This window comes from Hypomesus transpacificus, chromosome 6 (genome assembly GCF_021917145.1).
Source record: "Hypomesus transpacificus isolate Combined female chromosome 6, fHypTra1, whole genome shotgun sequence".
In the NCBI taxonomy this organism is placed as follows: Eukaryota; Metazoa; Chordata; class Actinopteri; order Osmeriformes; family Osmeridae; genus Hypomesus; species Hypomesus transpacificus.
In genome coordinates this window covers 9,697,883-9,715,616 of record NC_061065.1, presented here as the reverse complement: position 1 = coordinate 9,715,616, position 17,734 = coordinate 9,697,883, and the positions used below count along the sequence as shown (strand labels likewise).

General features: G+C 45.0%; 2 protein-coding genes across 2 annotated transcripts; both read left to right on the top strand.

Annotated features, from left to right (window-relative positions):
- Positions 1-3,306: 3,306 nt before the first annotated feature.
- kcnk13b (potassium channel, subfamily K, member 13b) lies at positions 3,307-6,514 on the top strand. Its single transcript, XM_047022221.1, has 3 exons — positions 3,307-3,643; positions 5,227-5,990; positions 6,359-6,514. The coding sequence occupies exons 1-3, from the start codon at positions 3,307-3,309 to the stop codon at positions 6,512-6,514; spliced, it is 1,257 nt and encodes a 418-aa protein (XP_046878177.1).
- Positions 6,515-10,083: 3,569 nt separating this feature from the next.
- Positions 10,084-14,842, top strand: LOC124469151 (26S proteasome regulatory subunit 4). Its single transcript, XM_047022258.1, has 11 exons — positions 10,084-10,139; positions 10,606-10,659; positions 10,858-10,954; positions 11,410-11,534; positions 11,762-11,947; positions 12,047-12,175; positions 12,300-12,396; positions 12,641-12,830; positions 13,221-13,372; positions 13,588-13,742; positions 14,532-14,842. Exons 1-11 carry the CDS (start codon positions 10,137-10,139, stop codon positions 14,664-14,666), a joined length of 1,323 nt encoding a protein of 440 aa, XP_046878214.1. The 5' UTR covers positions 10,084-10,136; the 3' UTR covers positions 14,667-14,842.
- The last annotated feature ends 2,892 nt before the right edge of the window (positions 14,843-17,734 follow it).

The following is a 17,734-nucleotide window of genomic DNA, read 5'->3' as shown; positions in this document are numbered from 1 at the left end:
CAATTCTCACTGTCAGAGTGCATCTAGGAGATTTGTTTTGTGTGATACCTGAGAGTGAGGGTGTCACAATGAGATGGCACTTCTTTTCATTTTGCATGATGAGAATCCCATAACAGGGCCCATGCCTGTAACTCTGAAATGTAATTTCCAGCCATGAACACTGAAACAGACACTGGTTATGATGAGGTTATGCCACTAATTATGATAGACTGTGATTTGTCATGAAAATAGCCAGCCAAAGCTGTATGACCATGTATCTTATCATTCATTTCATCTTATACTTTCAGTTAGACAATTTTAAATTGTATTTTGTTTTATTCTTAAAATTAAACAGGACTTTTGAATTACTGTCCTTGCCAGAGATATGTGGTCTCTTGACAGGCTAATATGGCAAATATGAACATGTACTTAATTTCCTAATTGACTTAACTGGTAAAAACAAATATAATACTAACAGGCCAATGAGAGTGGAGGTACGGGTAAGATCAGTGGTGTAGGTAATCTAAGGTCAAAGGACAAAGAGCACAACAAACCTTCTAGCTGACTCTTCATTTATGTTTTATTTTTCTGAAATGTTATCAGTAATAAACACTTGCAAAGGTTCTGAAAAAGATGTTATGACATTTTTGTTGGCTAATTTATTCATTCAGGCATTCTCTCTACCTCATTCTTCTTCTAGCTGGCTCATTCTCTCTCTCTCCTGTTCTTTTTCTCTCCCTCTCTCTTTCTCTTTCTCTCTCTCTCCCTCTCTCTCTCTCTCTCTCTCTCTCTCTCTCTCTCCTCTCTCTCTCTCTCTCTCTCTCTCTCTCTCTCTCTCTCTCTCTCTCTCTCTCTCTGTCTCTCTCCCTCTCTCTCTCCCTGTCTCTCACCCAGCTTTCATATTAAAACCTGAAACGGTGACAAGTTCTTTACAGACTTGTTGGAAGTGTGGTTACGTGCACTTTTGAGAGCATGAAGTGTGTGTTGCTTGGTAACTGCTATGTCGTATCATTCCTATATGTCCAATGGGGAGGTTATGGTTCAGTAACAAGCTCACACGATCACACCTGACCATGACAAGCCAGATGTCATCACTCATCCCCAAAAACTGCGTAGTGTCGTTCAGACTGGGACTGAAGGGGAAAGAATGCATGGACAGCCAGTCATTCAGGGTTACATTGCAACAGTTCTTTTTAACAGCTACCCTCATTATTTCCTCTGACGCCAGCCAGCCTCAGAGGCCGAGGCCTCCTGTTGGCTTACGAAGCAGAGACCGCTTCATCACTAGACAATTGCCTGTGTTAGAAAACAGTGAACTTCAAAGGTCTGTGGTGACACTCACGTTCACTCTAACACACACACACACACACACACACACATACACACAGTAAGTCAGTAGATCTTGGTTTAGTGTGACTGCTTAAATTGTTTATTTGAGGTGCTGGAAGAGAGGAAACTAATAAAGGGAAATGTGTAGGTCTGATGGAAGGGCTCCCAATAGACATGCTGGGCTTTCTGACTAGAATATACATCATGTTAGCTACCCTGGGCAGCAAAAAAAAAATCCTTATATTTTGGGGAGCATTTATTGAACTGCAGTCTCACAGTTATTTGAATGGCATGATCAGTGACATTTGTTGCTATGACTGGTTTGCTGCGACTTGTGGTGTGTGCACGTGTCCGCACGTGTATATGTCTGCGTGTGTGTGTGTGTGTCTGTGTGTGCTAGGCGGACGTTCTTTTCTGAGACGGGTGAAGTGGGTTTCCTCGGGCCTGTAGTGGCTGGTAAGACTGGAAGGCTGCGACCTTGACAGACTGCAAGGTAATGGAGCAACACAAGAGGCCAGCAGCCAGCAGCAATGACTTTCATAGTCTTTCGCTTCTTTCATCTTGACAAACCTCACACAAAGTTACCCTCAAAGCCAGGTTTATATGTAAATTGGTAAATTGGAGCAACCCTCTGAAGAATACTGAGCTCGAATTCGGTGAGCTAAAATGTTTTGGGATATTGGTTTCCGGGATTCTGAAAGATTCGATCTCCATTGACACGCACAATAGAACAGGACAGATTGCGAGCTGTTACGATATAATTATGGATGTGACTCATATATTTAGTTATAAGAATAGCTCTCTTTGTCTCCCTATGACTTTGAATAATACATTTCGCCCTCGCAACATGGTGACATTTGCTCACATAGTCTCTTGGCATCTCTGAACAAATGCATGAATCCTCAATCCAGACTTGAAAGGTCACGTCATATTGATCCATATCTGAAGACGCAATGGAGCATTAGTGCTGTAGAGGAGAATGGTTTCCAAGAGTTGAAATAGTGCCCTTATTTTTTAGTATTAATTTAGTTCAGCGTCCCGATAATTTCCCAACAACTGAACAGCCTTTTCTTGTAATCTAAAGACTTGTGTTAAAGGCAACTTGACATGCTCCCGGGTGGTTTACGTGCTATTTTGAGTTATGTTTTTTATTACCACCTGAAGAGACATTGAATTGGCTAGTTTTCAGGATCTTAAAAAGAGTCGGAATATTTCCACGTGCCAAGGGGTTTCTCCTTCTCTGGCTTGAATCTGCCGGTGGCTGGGATGCAGGGAAGGGTGTCGGTCTTGTTCCAGACTTCGAGCCCCCACCCCGGCGCCTCTCGAGGTGGAGGTCAGAGTCGGCGTCTAACCGTGTGGGCAGACGATCATAACATCTGCCTTGCTGGTAGCCCTTGGCATTTGTGTACATAGATAAGGCTATCGCTAGGAGAACCTCTCCATTTAAGACGTCTTTAAGCAGCGCTAACAGGAGGAACGGATTTGGAAACGCTGAAAAGGGACTTTAACGTGCGCACGTTAAACTCTGTCCACAGGTTGCTGTTCAGAAGACGACCTGTCAGTCTGTTTTTAATTTTTTTTCTTGGACAAGGTAGGCTTTCAAATAGCCTAAACTTATTGAACTGCGCAAACAGGCGCCTGTCTCTTTTCTAAAGATGTTAACATTTGGTTAAATTATGCGAAGCAGTGTTGCGGCTTTTGAAAAAAAACATCGTGGATCCGTCAGATGATTCTGGAAAACAGGCTTTTGCTCTCATTCGGAGCTGTAGGCTAATTGCAAAGTGACAGGTGCACAGTCTCTGCGAGGTCGCTAAACTTGCTTTTGTAGCCTATTTGGCTTTGGTCGCTTTCCAGTGGCTCAAGTTCCACGGCACAGGAGTTTCTGTCATGAATTGGCTCGTTATCATCCTCAAAAGCGAAGGATGGATAATGAAGAGTGTTTGCTGAACATGAAACCATGCCGCGGGTACATCACACCTGTTCACTGGTGACAAGATAATGGCTTGCCGGAGCGGTTGCGGCTGCGGCATCGGTCCACTGAATGAAGACAACGCTCGGTTCCTGATGTTAGCGTTGTTCATCATCCTCTACCTCCTTTGCGGGGCCGCTGTCTTCTCAGCTCTGGAGCAGCCCAAAGAGCGGGAGGCGAAAGAACGATGGGAGCAAAGGTTTGAACATTTCAGTCAAACCTACAACCTGAGTAAGAAAGAGTTGAACAACTTCCTCAAGAACTACGAGGAAGCGAATATGGCCGGCATTCGTGTGGACGCTATCCGACCTCGTTGGGACTTCCCCGGGGCGTTTTACTTCGTGGGGACCGTTGTTTCAACCATTGGTGAGATTATTTGAAGGGTAGTCTGCATCATCTTGTATCAGAGTCTAGCCTAATGATCAACACAGTATCGTTGGTATGATTTTAAAATCATGCATATCATGCATATGTGTTTGATATCAAGTTTGATTTATGAGTTCAGAAGCTTGTCCATGCAGTTTAAATTATAAGGTCAACTGCTGAACGTTCTGAGTGACACCCTCCACAATTAGGCTCGCGCCAGAATGATTCATTTCGCTGGAAGGAAACTCTTCTCTTGAATAGTCAGTCAGTTTGAAACCTGCTGTGGCTGAACTTTAGTTTTGGTGACTGGTGACTAATGCCTCTTCTGTCGCCAAGTAACACGATTCCACTGTGTTTTTACCACACCCGTGGTGAACGTAGGTCTGTAGTGAGCGTGTAGGACTATAGGGCTTATTTTCCCGTAGTGTTCGGATTTTTTTTTTTATCGTTTCAAGACGCGTTTGTCCAAAGATATTTTCAAATATTGTTTATAGAAAGTAGGCCCTCAACAGAAGATCAAAGTTCAAAAGTGCATATTTCTAATGGTATTGATTGACCTTTTGGGAAAGGTACATGAAACTTAAAGGACAGTTACTTGAGAGACATGGAGGAGGAGGGTAGGGGGTAGGCAGAGGCAAAGAGGCCTTTTCACGCCAGAGTAGACAATGTTAAATGAGCAGTGAAAAAGTGTTACAGAACATATAGCAGCATATAGTCGATGGCCTTCATCAGTCTTGATCTACGTATGGACTTCCACCCACACCAAGAGACAACAGAATGAAAAAACAAAACCTAGGCCAAATTCTTAGTGGAGGAACTACTCAAATGTTCTAGATGCAAATTGTGTCCCTTAACCTATAAGGTGCAAAGGTGGGATGATGTCACTGCTGGTTGGAAGAGGAATTGACTAGAAACGTAGGTGTAGTTTACGTCACGTTACATCTCAATCATCTTAAATGGCTGAGATACAACACTCCGTCGCTTGAAACAAAAACAATCTATGCTTCTGACGGGATTGCATTGATCCGTGAGTCAACGAGCTGGAAAAAAACATTTGACTTTACCCGTAGGTAGGGGCTGATGGAGAAAGCATAAGACAGGAAAAGAGAAATGGGAGCTAAGATGAAGGGAGAGAGTTGGGGGGAGGTGTCGGGATAACTGGAAACCGTCACCAATAGCAACCCAGATCAGGGAGAGTGCAGTGGGCGTGCAAACATGATGAGGATGTTTCTGAAGAACTGTGCTCTGGGGAAAGGTGCACATGCTGCTTATTAAGAAGCAATTATACGCATCAGAATTGGAACCATCAGTTCCCTTTCTTGAGAGCAAGCTGCAAGCTGTCACGGTCCACCCTCTGCATGAGGTTGAGTCCAGTAGCAGATACATACTGTAGTGTACACACACAGCTGTACGCTGCCAGTTCACCCGGAGCATGGGGATGGTCTGTGAGAGCGTGCAAGGGAACATGTCTGTTCTGCATGTCAGTACAAACCATAATAAGTCAAAATGATGTGTGTGGATGCATGTGTGTGTGTGTATGTATGTATACATGTATGTGTATGTATATTTGTGTGTGTGCAAAGGCTTCGGGATGACCACGCCAGCAACCATCGGGGGCAAAGTTTTCCTGATCTTCTACGGCCTTGTCGGCTGTGCCTCCACCATCCTCTTCTTCAACCTCTTCCTGGAACGTGTCATCACCGTCATCGCCTACGTCCTCAAGTTCTGCCACCAGCGGCGCCGGCGCATTGCCGTGCTCCCCCCCAGGAGCCGGCGACTCTCCGAGGGCTGCGGAGGCGGCCGGGGCGAAGGCCTAGCGGGCTGGAAGCCCTCGGTCTACTGCGTGATGCTGATCCTGGGCGCGGCGGCCATCTTGGTCTCCTGCTGCGCTTCGGCCATGTACTCAGCGGTGGAGGGCTGGGGCTACCTGGACTCGCTCTACTTCTGCTTTGTGGCCTTCAGCACCATCGGTTTTGGGGATATGGTGAGCAGCCAGAAGGCTGTGTACGAGGGCTCGTCTATCGCCTATCACCTGGGGAACTTCCTGTTCATCCTGACGGGAGTGTGCTGCATCTACTCACTCTTCAACGTCATCTCCATTGTCATCAAGCAGGTGCTCAACTGGCTGCTGAGGAGGCTGGAGGCACCCTGCAGTTACTGTCCGGGGAGGGGGGAGGGGGGGCAGAAACAACAGCGGAACCACCGCAGGAACGTGGTGGGGCCCGGGCACCCGCGCATGAACCGGGATCTCTCCATTGAGACGGACGCGGTGAACGAGAGCGAGGCGGACGGGAGGAGGATGTCTGGGGAGATGATCTCCATGAGGGATTTCCTGGCAGCCAACAAGGTAAGAGGAAGGAAAGCGTGAACGGAACTAACGTGTTTGACGTTTTTATTTATTTGAAATCAAGGATCAGAAGTATTCATTTACTACAGTTTTTGGGTGGGAGACGTGTGTAAGGACCTAACTTAACTTTGGTTGTCCCAAACGCGGTCATTTAAATCACCGAGATCTTACATGTGGTCTTTGTTAAAGCAAGCGATGCAAAAACAAACACAAGAAACAACAGTACTTAAATAACTTGTTAAACGATTAGGTCAAAAAGTATCTGCGTCATCACTTTTAGAGGATTAGGTCAAAAGAAATACCTGAGTCATCCCCATTGCTTTGTGGAGTTCCTGTAATGACTCTTCTCTCCTCCTTGTTCCTTTCAGGTGAACCTAGCCATCATGCAGAAGCAGCTATCAGAGATGGCTAATGGGCATCCTCGTCAACCAGGCTCCTGCTCCCGCCATAATGGCTTCTCTGGCGGCGTGGGTGCACTGGGCATCATGAACAATCGCCTGGCCGAGACCAGTGTGGACAGATAGATCTGGAAAGGACTTGATGGGGGGGTCAGATGAAAAGAAGATGTCCTCCCGTCTCTCAGAGAGAGAGAGAAAGATATCATCATTTGAAACATCCTGTGTTAAACATGTAAAGGTTACACAGTGTACCAGCTCCATCTCCAGGAAGACATCCAGCTGGAATAGAACTACCATACTGTAGAGTTCATCACTAGGAGACCAACCAGGCTTCTGACAGAACATGAAAACTGTAATGCTTTCAGGGTTGCTGGAAACACATCTGGTCTACATGACTGTACTGAAATGCTGAACTTCCGACTCAGTTTCCATGGTGATGGAAACTGCCCCAAGGAGCTGTCGTTGAGGGTTACCAACCAATGTTTTTCCTGCTGGATGGAACTCATCACGGTAGCAGTCGCATGTGTTTTAAATCTGACCTTTTCGCTAACCCCTGTCAGAAGAGACAGTTGGAGAACGTTGTCCCGAGAGGATAGAGTGGAGAGCTACTAAACTGATTTTTTGCTCCAGCTGTAACTAACTTGATTTATCTTACAGCCGGCTAATTAACAGAATCCTGCTTGCTTAATTGAGGTTTGAGTGAAAACCTAGAGAGAGATAGAGAGAGAGAAAGAGAGAGAGACAATGAATGCTTCACTGAGGTGTTTACGATGCACTTGCAGTCTCTAGAGCAATTTCCTGACATATTTACATAATTTGTCACCGTAGATGTCTGAATGAGACATACAGTAAATACAAGAGTATGATTAGACCGATGAAGTTGGCTAAATAAGCTCATTATGCCTGTCGGCTCTAATGGATTCTCTCTTTCATAGCTCCAGTCCACAACTGTACTTAAACACAATGGCCATGACCGTCAAGGGTATGACCAGACAACAGCAGAGACACATCTAACAAATTTGAGAACACATACAGAGTTTTAGAATGTGAGGCTATTACTAAAGAGACAGTTGAATATTTTGGTTAATATTATGCAACCAATGCATTGTAGAATACATTAGGCCAAATTTACATTTGAAACACCTTTCTTTTGTCCACATCTGCTCTGCAAAGTTTTTTTTTAACTATGCGGTGACGCAGTTGAACAAGGCTATATCTGGTGCTTGCAGCTTGGTGGTTTCACAGAGGTGTTATGTTCCTGTTCTCCTGTGGAAACTGGGAATGGAGACACTGACTGACAAGTTGGTGAAAGGTGCGTACGTCGAACCACAGCTGAGAGCAGAGAGGAGCTGAGAAAGTGTTTGGAGAAGCTGCTATATTATGCATGGGGCTGGGGAGATGATGTACGCCTCTTTGCGCTCTTTGAAAACACTTTGGAGAAGCTCAAATTACAGGGTTTGACTCCTAGTGGCACCGGCAGTGATGTCGCTGAGTTTCAGTGCCGGGTGTGAACTGCTCTAGCAGATCGGATAACGAACTGGTCATGCCCTCCCCAGCCCCCACGGTTATTGGTCCCAGATACGATACCTAACAATGATTTAATTTAGAATGTTATCCAAAGCGACTTACAAGGGGGGATTTGAACCTCATCCTTGCATACTGCAGTCAGATGTTCTATCAGTGAGCAACACTTATCATCTATACTATAAAATCATGGGCCTCTTAGTTTTAGATATGGCTTTCATCTCCAGGATACTGTTTCTTAGCAAGAAGCATTACAGATCTTCAACAAAGTGTGAGTGATCTTCTGCAGCTTTATCCAGCAGATGAACATCCTCCTGTATTTTTGTATGAAATGGAAAATGAGTATGACATTTTCAAATTGCTACCACACTGAGCAAACATTTAAAACATTTGTTGATTACTAATGACATCCATTCAAAGTGATGAATGCACATTATTAGATGACTATACTTCTGAGATTTACCAAAAATGTACAACTGTATAAACAATAAATACATCTAGATGTATCTTGCCTGATTTGTAGCACATTCTTTTATGCTCCATTATTTTAGCAGTCAAACAGAGAGACAATTCTTTATAAAACAACAACATGTAGGTATTTGCCAGACCAGTGCACATCTTTAACAACAATTAGTTATTTGGCTGACGCTTTCATTCAAAGCACCATATAGAAAGTTGTTGAACCTGCACTTGGTCTGAGGTCAAATGCTTTGCCACTGAGAAATATCTATCCAATAAATCCCCAACATACAAAACACAACAACCCAAACAGTGTCCTCTGTGACAGATCTTTGAGTAGCCTATGCTAGATGAGAAATTTGTTAACATGTTGAATATGTGTGTAAAAATACATGCCGCTGTGATGAAAATCACACTGCAGAAACAGTGGTCAAAGACCAGCCATCTACTTACAGAATAATAATTTGGTGTTGGATGTCCCTGGATACCAACAGCAGAACCCTCTGATATCTCTCTCATACCCCCTCTTTCTCTCCCTGTCTATCCGCCCCCCCCCCTCTCTCTCTCTTTCTCTCTCTCTCTCTCTCTCTCTCTCTCTCTCTCTCTCTCTCTCTCGCACCTACTATTTTACTCTCTCTCTCTCTTTCCATCTTTCTAAACCTCCCCTCTCTCTTCCTTGCATGTGTATGTTTCTTGCTGGAGGTGTTAGAAAGTGAGTCAGAATACTTCGGACTGCTTCAGAAAAATCACAATGGCTCGTTGATACGACCACCCACTTTGCCTTTTCACAATTGGTATGGTAAAGAAAGAAGATGCACGATAATCTTTGCGTTATAGCCTAGTGATATGCGTTTGCCGCCTTGTGGAGATAGAGAGAAAATGATAGAAGGCCTACTGAAGACCCTCGTTGCATGTCAGTCAACCTGTGAGGACCGCAGCCGGAGAGGAGTTATTACATCTCGTAAAATACGTAAAATCCAAGTTCTGTTTTTCAAACATAAAACTATAAGGTAACAACTAGGGATTAGATGTTTAAGTGCCAAAAATCCCTTTTACCGTCAACATAGGCAGGTACACCACATCAAAATATGGACGATGCAATTTGAGTAGGCGTGTACGTTGCTTTGGATAGAAGAATGCTAACAAAACAGTAATATAAATCGATAAATCAAAAGGAAAGCGGTAACTGGCACTGTTTGGTAGACTTAGTCACTGACCATTAAACCACATCACGTACACATCTAAATTATATATATGTATTTTAAACTACACTAAGTCGGTTAATGACTCTTCAGAGGGTACGGTGTGAATAGAATGTAGGCCTACTGCCTCGAATGAGCTTTGATCGTGTGATGGGGAGACACACGACTTGCCTCTTGTGTAAATCCACCTACGTAACACAGCTTGAAAATATTGTAGGCCTATTGTATTACAAAGTATTATAGCCAACTGTAAACTGCCTTAATCTTCATCAGCTTGAACCGATGTTCGGCTAGTAGATCATGGCTTTAATTAACACTTTAACATGGCGTTATTTTTTTATTAGGTCTACCTTAAAATATTAAAGGTATGTTTACAACAACGGAATGACTGTGGTAAATTGCTATTTTAATGAAGCATGTTGTTGATTGCATTCATTTTACAGTCATTGATCTTCTCATGTAGTTGACTTAATTACTTAATAAATTAGGTTTTGGGCATTCTCCTGACCATTTGTCCTTCACGACTTGCCGTAGAAAGACGTCACTTTAGTGAGACAGCAACAATGGTGAGTGAGAAAGCAAATTTATTTATTATGTTTTCTTACAATAATTTGCAAAATGGCCTGATAATTCACTGCAATATTGGCATTTTGGAATCAAATTTGATCTATATGCGTGACTCTGAGACATAATATTTCTACACATTGAATATTGTCAGACGGACAGATCATGTTAGCCAACAACAGCTAGGTTAACTAGCTAGTCATGATACAGCACATGACAACTAACACCCGTTGTTGGGATTATTTAGAGCTTGCTGTTTTACATTAGAACATTGTAATTTCCTAGCGTCTGTGCTAACTTTTCGATAGGCGACTACATTTATTGTCACGCTGTTTTCATCATGTAAAGCTCCAGGATAATAGGAAATAGCTAGGTACATGATGTAGATAGTTGTCGGGAGATTGCGTGAACACCGCGATGAACATGTACTGTAAGCGTCGTTTCTAATGGACTTGTCTGTTAATTCAGGGTCAAAGCCAAAGCGGAGGCCACGGTCCTGGAGGGGGCAAGAAGGATGATAAGGTAAGTGGCCGGAGAGAGCGAAATCCCAGGGTCAGGTTTACCCTCCTGGGATACAGTAATAGGAGTGGCACGCAAATATTAAATGTACTTCATCTACACAAATCATTGTAATCTGCACCATTACATTTCTGGACAATTATGGAACGTCAAAATACAAAAATAGCTTTTGTCTGAGTTCTCATTATCTTGGGTTGTCAGGACAAGAAGAAGAAGTATGAGCCTCCCATTCCCACCAGAGTTGGCAAGAAGAAGAAGAGAACCAAGGGACCAGATGCAGCCAGCAAGCTGCCTTTAGGTAGCCCAGCCCAGCCAACACCTCTCCCTTCCTCCCTCCATCCCTCCATCCCTCCATCCCGCCACCCCTCTCTATCTCTGTCCCTTCCTCCCTGTCTCTCACTTTTCCTCCCTCCATCCCTCCATCCCGCCACCCCTCTCTATCTCTGTCCCTTCCTCCCTGTCTCTCACTTTTCCTCCCTCCATCCCTCTCTATCTCTGTCCCTTCCTCCCTGTCTCTCACTTTTCCTCTAGCTCCCTCTCTCTCTCTCCCCCTCTCTCTCTCCCTCTTCCCCCCCCACTTCTCTCTCTCCCACTCTCCCTACGCCCTCTGTCTCTCCCTCTCCTTCTCATCACTACTATAAGCAGGTTTTATACAGACATAATTAATATTCGTAACACATTTTTTCATAGTTCTTCCACTTACCTGGTTATCTGGTGATATGACTGTAACTGTGTGTGTGTTTGTGTCTCCAGTCACCCCACACACGCAGTGTCGGCTGAAGCTTCTGAAGCAGGAGAGGATCAAGGACTACCTCCTCATGGAGGAAGAGTTCATTAGGAACCAGGAGCAGATGAAGCCTCTAGAGGAGAAACAAGAGGTAGGCCTGCTACTGACACAGTACTGTCACTATACTGACGCAGTACTCTCACATTACTGACACAGCAATCTCACAATACTGACACAGTACTCACACAATACTGACACCGTGTCATTACAGCATTTTGCAGTTGGGTTGGTGTTTTCTGCACTTAAAGGCGATTAATGGCTGGAAGTTTTTGGTACAGAGAGATTTTCACCCAGATCACGATGGGTTTCTTCCCCCAGGAGGAAAGGTCAAAGGTGGATGACCTGCGAGGGACCCCCATGTCGGTGGGAACCCTGGAGGAGATCATCGATGACAACCACGCCATCGTGTCCACCTCCGTGGGCTCGGAGCACTACGTCAGCATCCTCTCCTTCGTGGACAAGGACTTGCTGGAGCCCGGCTGCTCTGTCCTCCTCAACCACAAGGTAAACAACAACAACAGATTCCTCTGGAACCAGAGTCCCATTTGCTGCAGTCTCCAGATCCCCTAGAGAGCCACATCCTGCTGCTTGTCTGTCCTGCAGGTCCATGCTGTGATCGGGGTGCTGATGGACGACACGGACCCCCTGGTGACGGTGATGAAGGTGGAGAAGGCCCCTCAGGAAACCTATGCCGACATCGGAGGGCTGGACAACCAGATCCAGGAGATCAAGGTTCACATTACAGACCGGCCTTTCACATGTTCTGCATCTGACAGGAATCCACTCGCTCGGGTTGTTTTTATTGTGTCTTTTAGACTTGTCTGACCCTGTCTGCTTCTGTGGTGTTTGTGTGCAGGAGTCTGTGGAGCTTCCTCTGACACACCCAGAGTATTATGAGGAGATGGGCATCAAGCCGCCCAAGGGAGTCATCCTGTACGGAGCCCCAGGCACAGGTGGGTCAGACCCCAGGGACAGGAAGCACACGGACGCTGGATTCATTTAGCAGATTCTCGGCTTCATCTTTTTTAAGCAGACACTTTCACGCAAAGCCTTCTGCCTCCTGAGCTCTTCCACTGAGCTAAACCCATCCTATAATACACAAATCGATGCTGAGGATTTGTTTAAAATAAATATAAGGACACATAAGAATCATCATGATCGCTTATTGATTGCTTCCCCCCCTCCCCCCACCTCCAGGTAAGACCTTATTGGCCAAGGCGGTGGCCAACCAGACGTCGGCTACGTTCCTGCGTGTGGTGGGTTCAGAGCTCATCCAGAAGTATTTGGGGGATGGGCCCAAGCTCGTGAGGGAGCTGTTCAGGGTGGCTGAGGAGCACGCGCCCTCCATCGTCTTCATAGACGAGATCGACGCCATCGGAACCAAAAGGTGCTGTGTGTGTGTGGGGTGGGGAGATGTATGTAAGGGAGTGTGTGTGTGCTTACTTGCCTGTGTCTGGTGACTCGGTGTGAAGGCATGGTGCGAGCAACACCATGTGTCTCAGCGTTAATTAGTTAGTACCGTCAAGTGACTGTGTGAGTTAGTGTATGAATATGTGTAAGACAGGCTTGGGATGCTGCAAGTCAGAGAGAAAACATGAGGAGAAAGTTTCCCAGCTCTGTAGATACTGTGTGACTGTCTGTCTCTGTGTCTGCCCTAAGCTGCTAGTGCATTTCTGAGATCCATGATCTGCTGCTGCAGCCTACTTTCTGTATGCGTTGTTTGAATATTGTTGTGGATCAAGGCATTTGCTGAATGAATACATTGTCTCTGCCTTAGATACGACTCTAACTCTGGAGGAGAAAGGGAGATTCAGAGAACCATGCTGGAGCTGCTTAACCAGCTGGATGGTTTTGACTCCAGGGGGGACGTCAAGGTCATCATGGCAACCAATAGAATAGAGACCCTGGACCCTGCACTTATTAGACCTGGTGAGGATAGAAAACACACACACACACACAAACAAGCTTCCTTCCGCTTACTCTCACAAACAAACTCTCCTACTCTCTCTCCCCTGCTCTTGTGCTCTTTCTCACTCTCTTTTCACCTTCCTTCATTCCTCCCCCTCCCTCTCTCTCTCCCTCTCTCTCTCTCTCCTTCTCGCTCTCTCCTAACTTTCTGTTGCTAATCCATATTTCTAATTCAGGGAGAATCGACAGAAAGATTGAGTTCCCCCTACCTGATGAGAAGACCAAGCGGAGGATCTTCCAGATCCACACCAGCAGGATGACTGTGGCCGACGACGTCACCCTGGACGAGCTCATCCTGGCCAAAGATGATCTGTCCGGAGCCGACATCAAGGTACGTGCTGCAGCTGAGCAAGGACATCCCAATGTGTTGTGCTCTAGCTTACTGTAGGGGTTAATGCATTGGATGTTATATAATGTATTTACTTAGTAGACCCTTTTTCCCAAAGCGACATACAGAGAGATCTGGACCTCCTTGTTCTGTAGTTCATATGCTCTGCCACTGGGCTATACCCATAGGTAGCATGTCTGTCCCTTTGTATTCTGAGAAGATTCACGTCAGCCCTCTAATCATGATGTGTTTCATGTGCGCTACCCTAACATCATCAAACGGAACATTTTCCATACCCCCTTTATGTCATAAAGCTTCATCAGCAGGGATGGGGTCCCCAGTACACGCTCTGATACAGCTGTGCTGCTCTCTAGTGGCAATGCCCGGCGGCATGCCGGAGCCACAGAGCGTTTCATTTAGCAGATGCTTTTTTATCCGAAGCGACGGACAGGGGTGGAGTTATGCCTGCGGCCTCTTAATCTGCAGTGAAGTCCTCTACCACTAAGCTCCACCCATCCCAGAGTCCTCAGGAAGAGTGTCTAGCATTGTAGTTTCACAGTGAAGCCTTGTTTTTATTTCACCCTTAATATAATAACCTGTATCTCGCTCTCTGTCTTCTTTTCTCTCTCTTTCTTCCTCATTCTTTTCTGTTTCTGCTTCTTTCACTCTTCTCTTCCTCGGTCTTCCTCTCCTGTCTTCTTGGCTCTTCCTGCCTCATCCTCTCTTCCTTGCTCTTTCTGTGTCCTCTCCTGTCTTCCTCTCCTCTGTTTCCTGGCCTCTTCTCCCTCCCAGGCTATCTGTACAGAAGCAGGCCTCATGGCCCTCCGAGAGCGCAGGATGAAGGTCACCAACGAGGACTTCAAGAAGTCCAAGGAGAACGTCCTCTACAAGAAACAGGAGGGAACCCCTGAAGGACTATACCTCTAACCCCTGACCCCTCCCCGTGTGAAAGAGAAGCCTGGCTCCTGCAGTTTGTCTACCCTGAGAGTTTTGATATATTTTGTGCATGGCTTAATGTTTGACTTCCCACCTTTTTGTTATGGTTCATGTGGTCCGTCTGTATATGACAATAAAAAACGTTGTACTGTGAGCATGCGTTAAAATGTATCCATGTTTTTTTTTATATTGGACATGTGACCAGTCTTCCTGTGAGGTTCACTCGATCCCTCAGTGTTTGAGCCATGTAAGAATGAACCACAAACTATTCACCCAGCCAGGGTCAAGACAATTTAGTTTTACTCATCAGGAGAAGGAAGACAAAACCAAGAAAATCTTTACGCAATCCTCAAATGTGTAATTATTCACTTCTTTACGTCCTCCATGCTGGTGCAACAAGCCTGGCTGTCCCAGGCCTCGCTAGATTAGGCTACTCATGTAAGAGCGGCGGTAGATCCAGCTGGTTCGAACCTCTCACGGCTCACATGCCCAGCCCAGGTATCGACTTCGCTGCTGGGATCCCAGGTTTTGCAGTGGGGCTGTAACATTCATGGAGAGTAGATCGCTGGGCACGTGTCGCAGAGTTGTGCGGTTGCACCTTAACGATTTCACATCTTGTCATAGTCCCATTACAAGTGCCAACAGCACCTCCATCTGTTCATCACCCCGGGCTTTCTGGTCATTTACGTCTCGCACTTTCGATTCTGGTTCAAGGTGGCCCTGGTCTTCACTCCTAATTAGTTCAGAGGCTAGGTTCATGGAACTTTTTAATGTTGGGGGTTTAGCGCTGTGGACATTTAAACGTGTCATCACCACCAACATGTCATGAAATAATCGCGGGCCAGTTTTGGCTGACCTGAAAACGACTCTGCCAGCAGGGGGTACTGCAGAGTTTGTTTTTCAAAATACGTTTTTCTTCATTATCCTAACACAAAGATATAGTACTGTGTTTTACGTAAGTTATCAGTGTGGGTTAAGGATGATGAGGCGTGTGGGCAAATATGATTTGAACCCAGCCCAACACTCCAAGCTCAAAAAGCACAAAAAGCTGAAAAAGCTCAAAAACGACATCCACACTTTAAATTGTGTGAAAACGCTGTGAAACAGAATTTGATTTCTTGTGGAAGAACTATTCCAACATAGCGAGCTGCTTAATCCTGCTAAGCCGCTCAGGCAGTAGCGCTGCAGTTTGACACTTGGAGAAAAGCAACATTGATTTAATTCCACTTGATGTGAATCCATGTGTAACTTTGTAGGCCTACTCAGCAGAAAGGCCCATATGCAGCACCCCCGTTTAGGCTTGAGTGAGAATGCTGCCGCAGCCTCTACTTGACTCAACTCTCCACGGCATCTTTATTAAATCAGTCACGCATTTCAACCGCAGCTGCGGGCTAGCTCGCACATCGTAGCACATTCAGCAAACAGTGAAAAACGAATTTAATTGAAGGGTGACGTGTAGGCATGTGGTGGAGATTGGTCGGTGAATGGACAGAGGAGTAATATTCTAATGAGACTTGCCCAATCAATTCAAGGGATAGTGCTAAGTAGTTTGACACACACGTGCATGAGAATGTAGCCTATGACGGCTTGGACTAAAGTAGGCCTATGAGAAGTATTTTAACGAGCCTACAGAAACTTGATGCCAAGTTTGTGTATATTTTCACGGGATAGCCTAATTTACCCTGACAAAAGTTCCTTTAGTAGCCTATGTACATAACCTATGCCGGGCTATTTGAATAAACACCTTACGGGCTCTATGGAAACAGCATTGACCACTTGGTGGTGCTTTGGTCTATCACTCCACCATATGCTACAACTTTACTCTGTAAAAGTAACTCACCGGACAAGTCTCGACACTTCACCTAAAGCCTATAGTTAAGTGTAGTAATCTGAAGGTTGCCAGTTCGATTCCAGGCCATGCAAAATGACTTTGTGTCCTTGTGCAATGCACTTCACCCTAATTGCCTCGGGGGAATGTCCCTGTACTTACTGTAAGTCGCTCTGGATAAGAGCGTCTGCTAAATGACTAAATATAAATATATAGGATGTAGCATTCAAACACAATCTAATGTAAATGAAGTAACCGAACCTCCTTTATTCATTTGAATTGTGTCTTATCTTTAGCAAATGTAATAACATGATATTAAGAAATAACATTTTGGTATATGTCCACGATATAGAAAACCGCTCAAACGAATCAATTATAATCTGGAGTTTTTGTCCCATTTACACTACCGCAGTTCTGTTTCATTCTTAAATTCCGCGTCTCCGCAAGCACTTCTAGTAGTGTCCGCCCCATCCAATGGCAAGTCTCGGTATTTTCAACCTTTCTGCACTTGTCAGGCTCCGATTCCAAATTAAGATACATTTTCTCAGAGTTAAATTTTTCAATTGAACTGATCTGACCACCATCGGCACTGAGATACATTCGATTTAATTTTATTGTATTTATGGGATCTTGATGAAGCCCTACTGCCTGGTGCAATGCAGGTCCGACGTAGCCAATAATTGCCTGCAATACATGGAGTATAATATTGCGGCTCTGTTGTAACCAATCAGACGCGCTGTCACAGAACAGCATAGCAAATTCTCCAGTGTCAACGAGGCAGCCTTTTCATGCACTGGAAATATCCATCCGCCAAAAGTAGTTCCGCGCATGTGGTGATTCTTGAGGCCTACTTTTCCTATAGCCTGTGCTGTCAGGTTTGATATGTGCAAAATGCAGACACTCAAGATATATTCAGTGTGTTGTATAAGCTGTAACTCGATGTAGGTCTATTATAGGGCTTGGGCTCAATTGGGTTGTAAAATATAGGCTCAAAATTTGTCATTAGATCCACTAGAGAAATGGAGCGAGAAGGTTTCACTGGTGTGTCCTCCGCCTGGCAATAATGCCATAGATGTATTAGCATCTTATTCAAATTGAAACTAGTGAACCTTCTTACAGTTTTCTATGTATTGTACATATCAACATTCAATCTACAGACATAACACATTTTGACCAGATTGTGGCGCAGTCTGACATGGTGTAGGGCTTACACTGTAGGCTATATCTATCA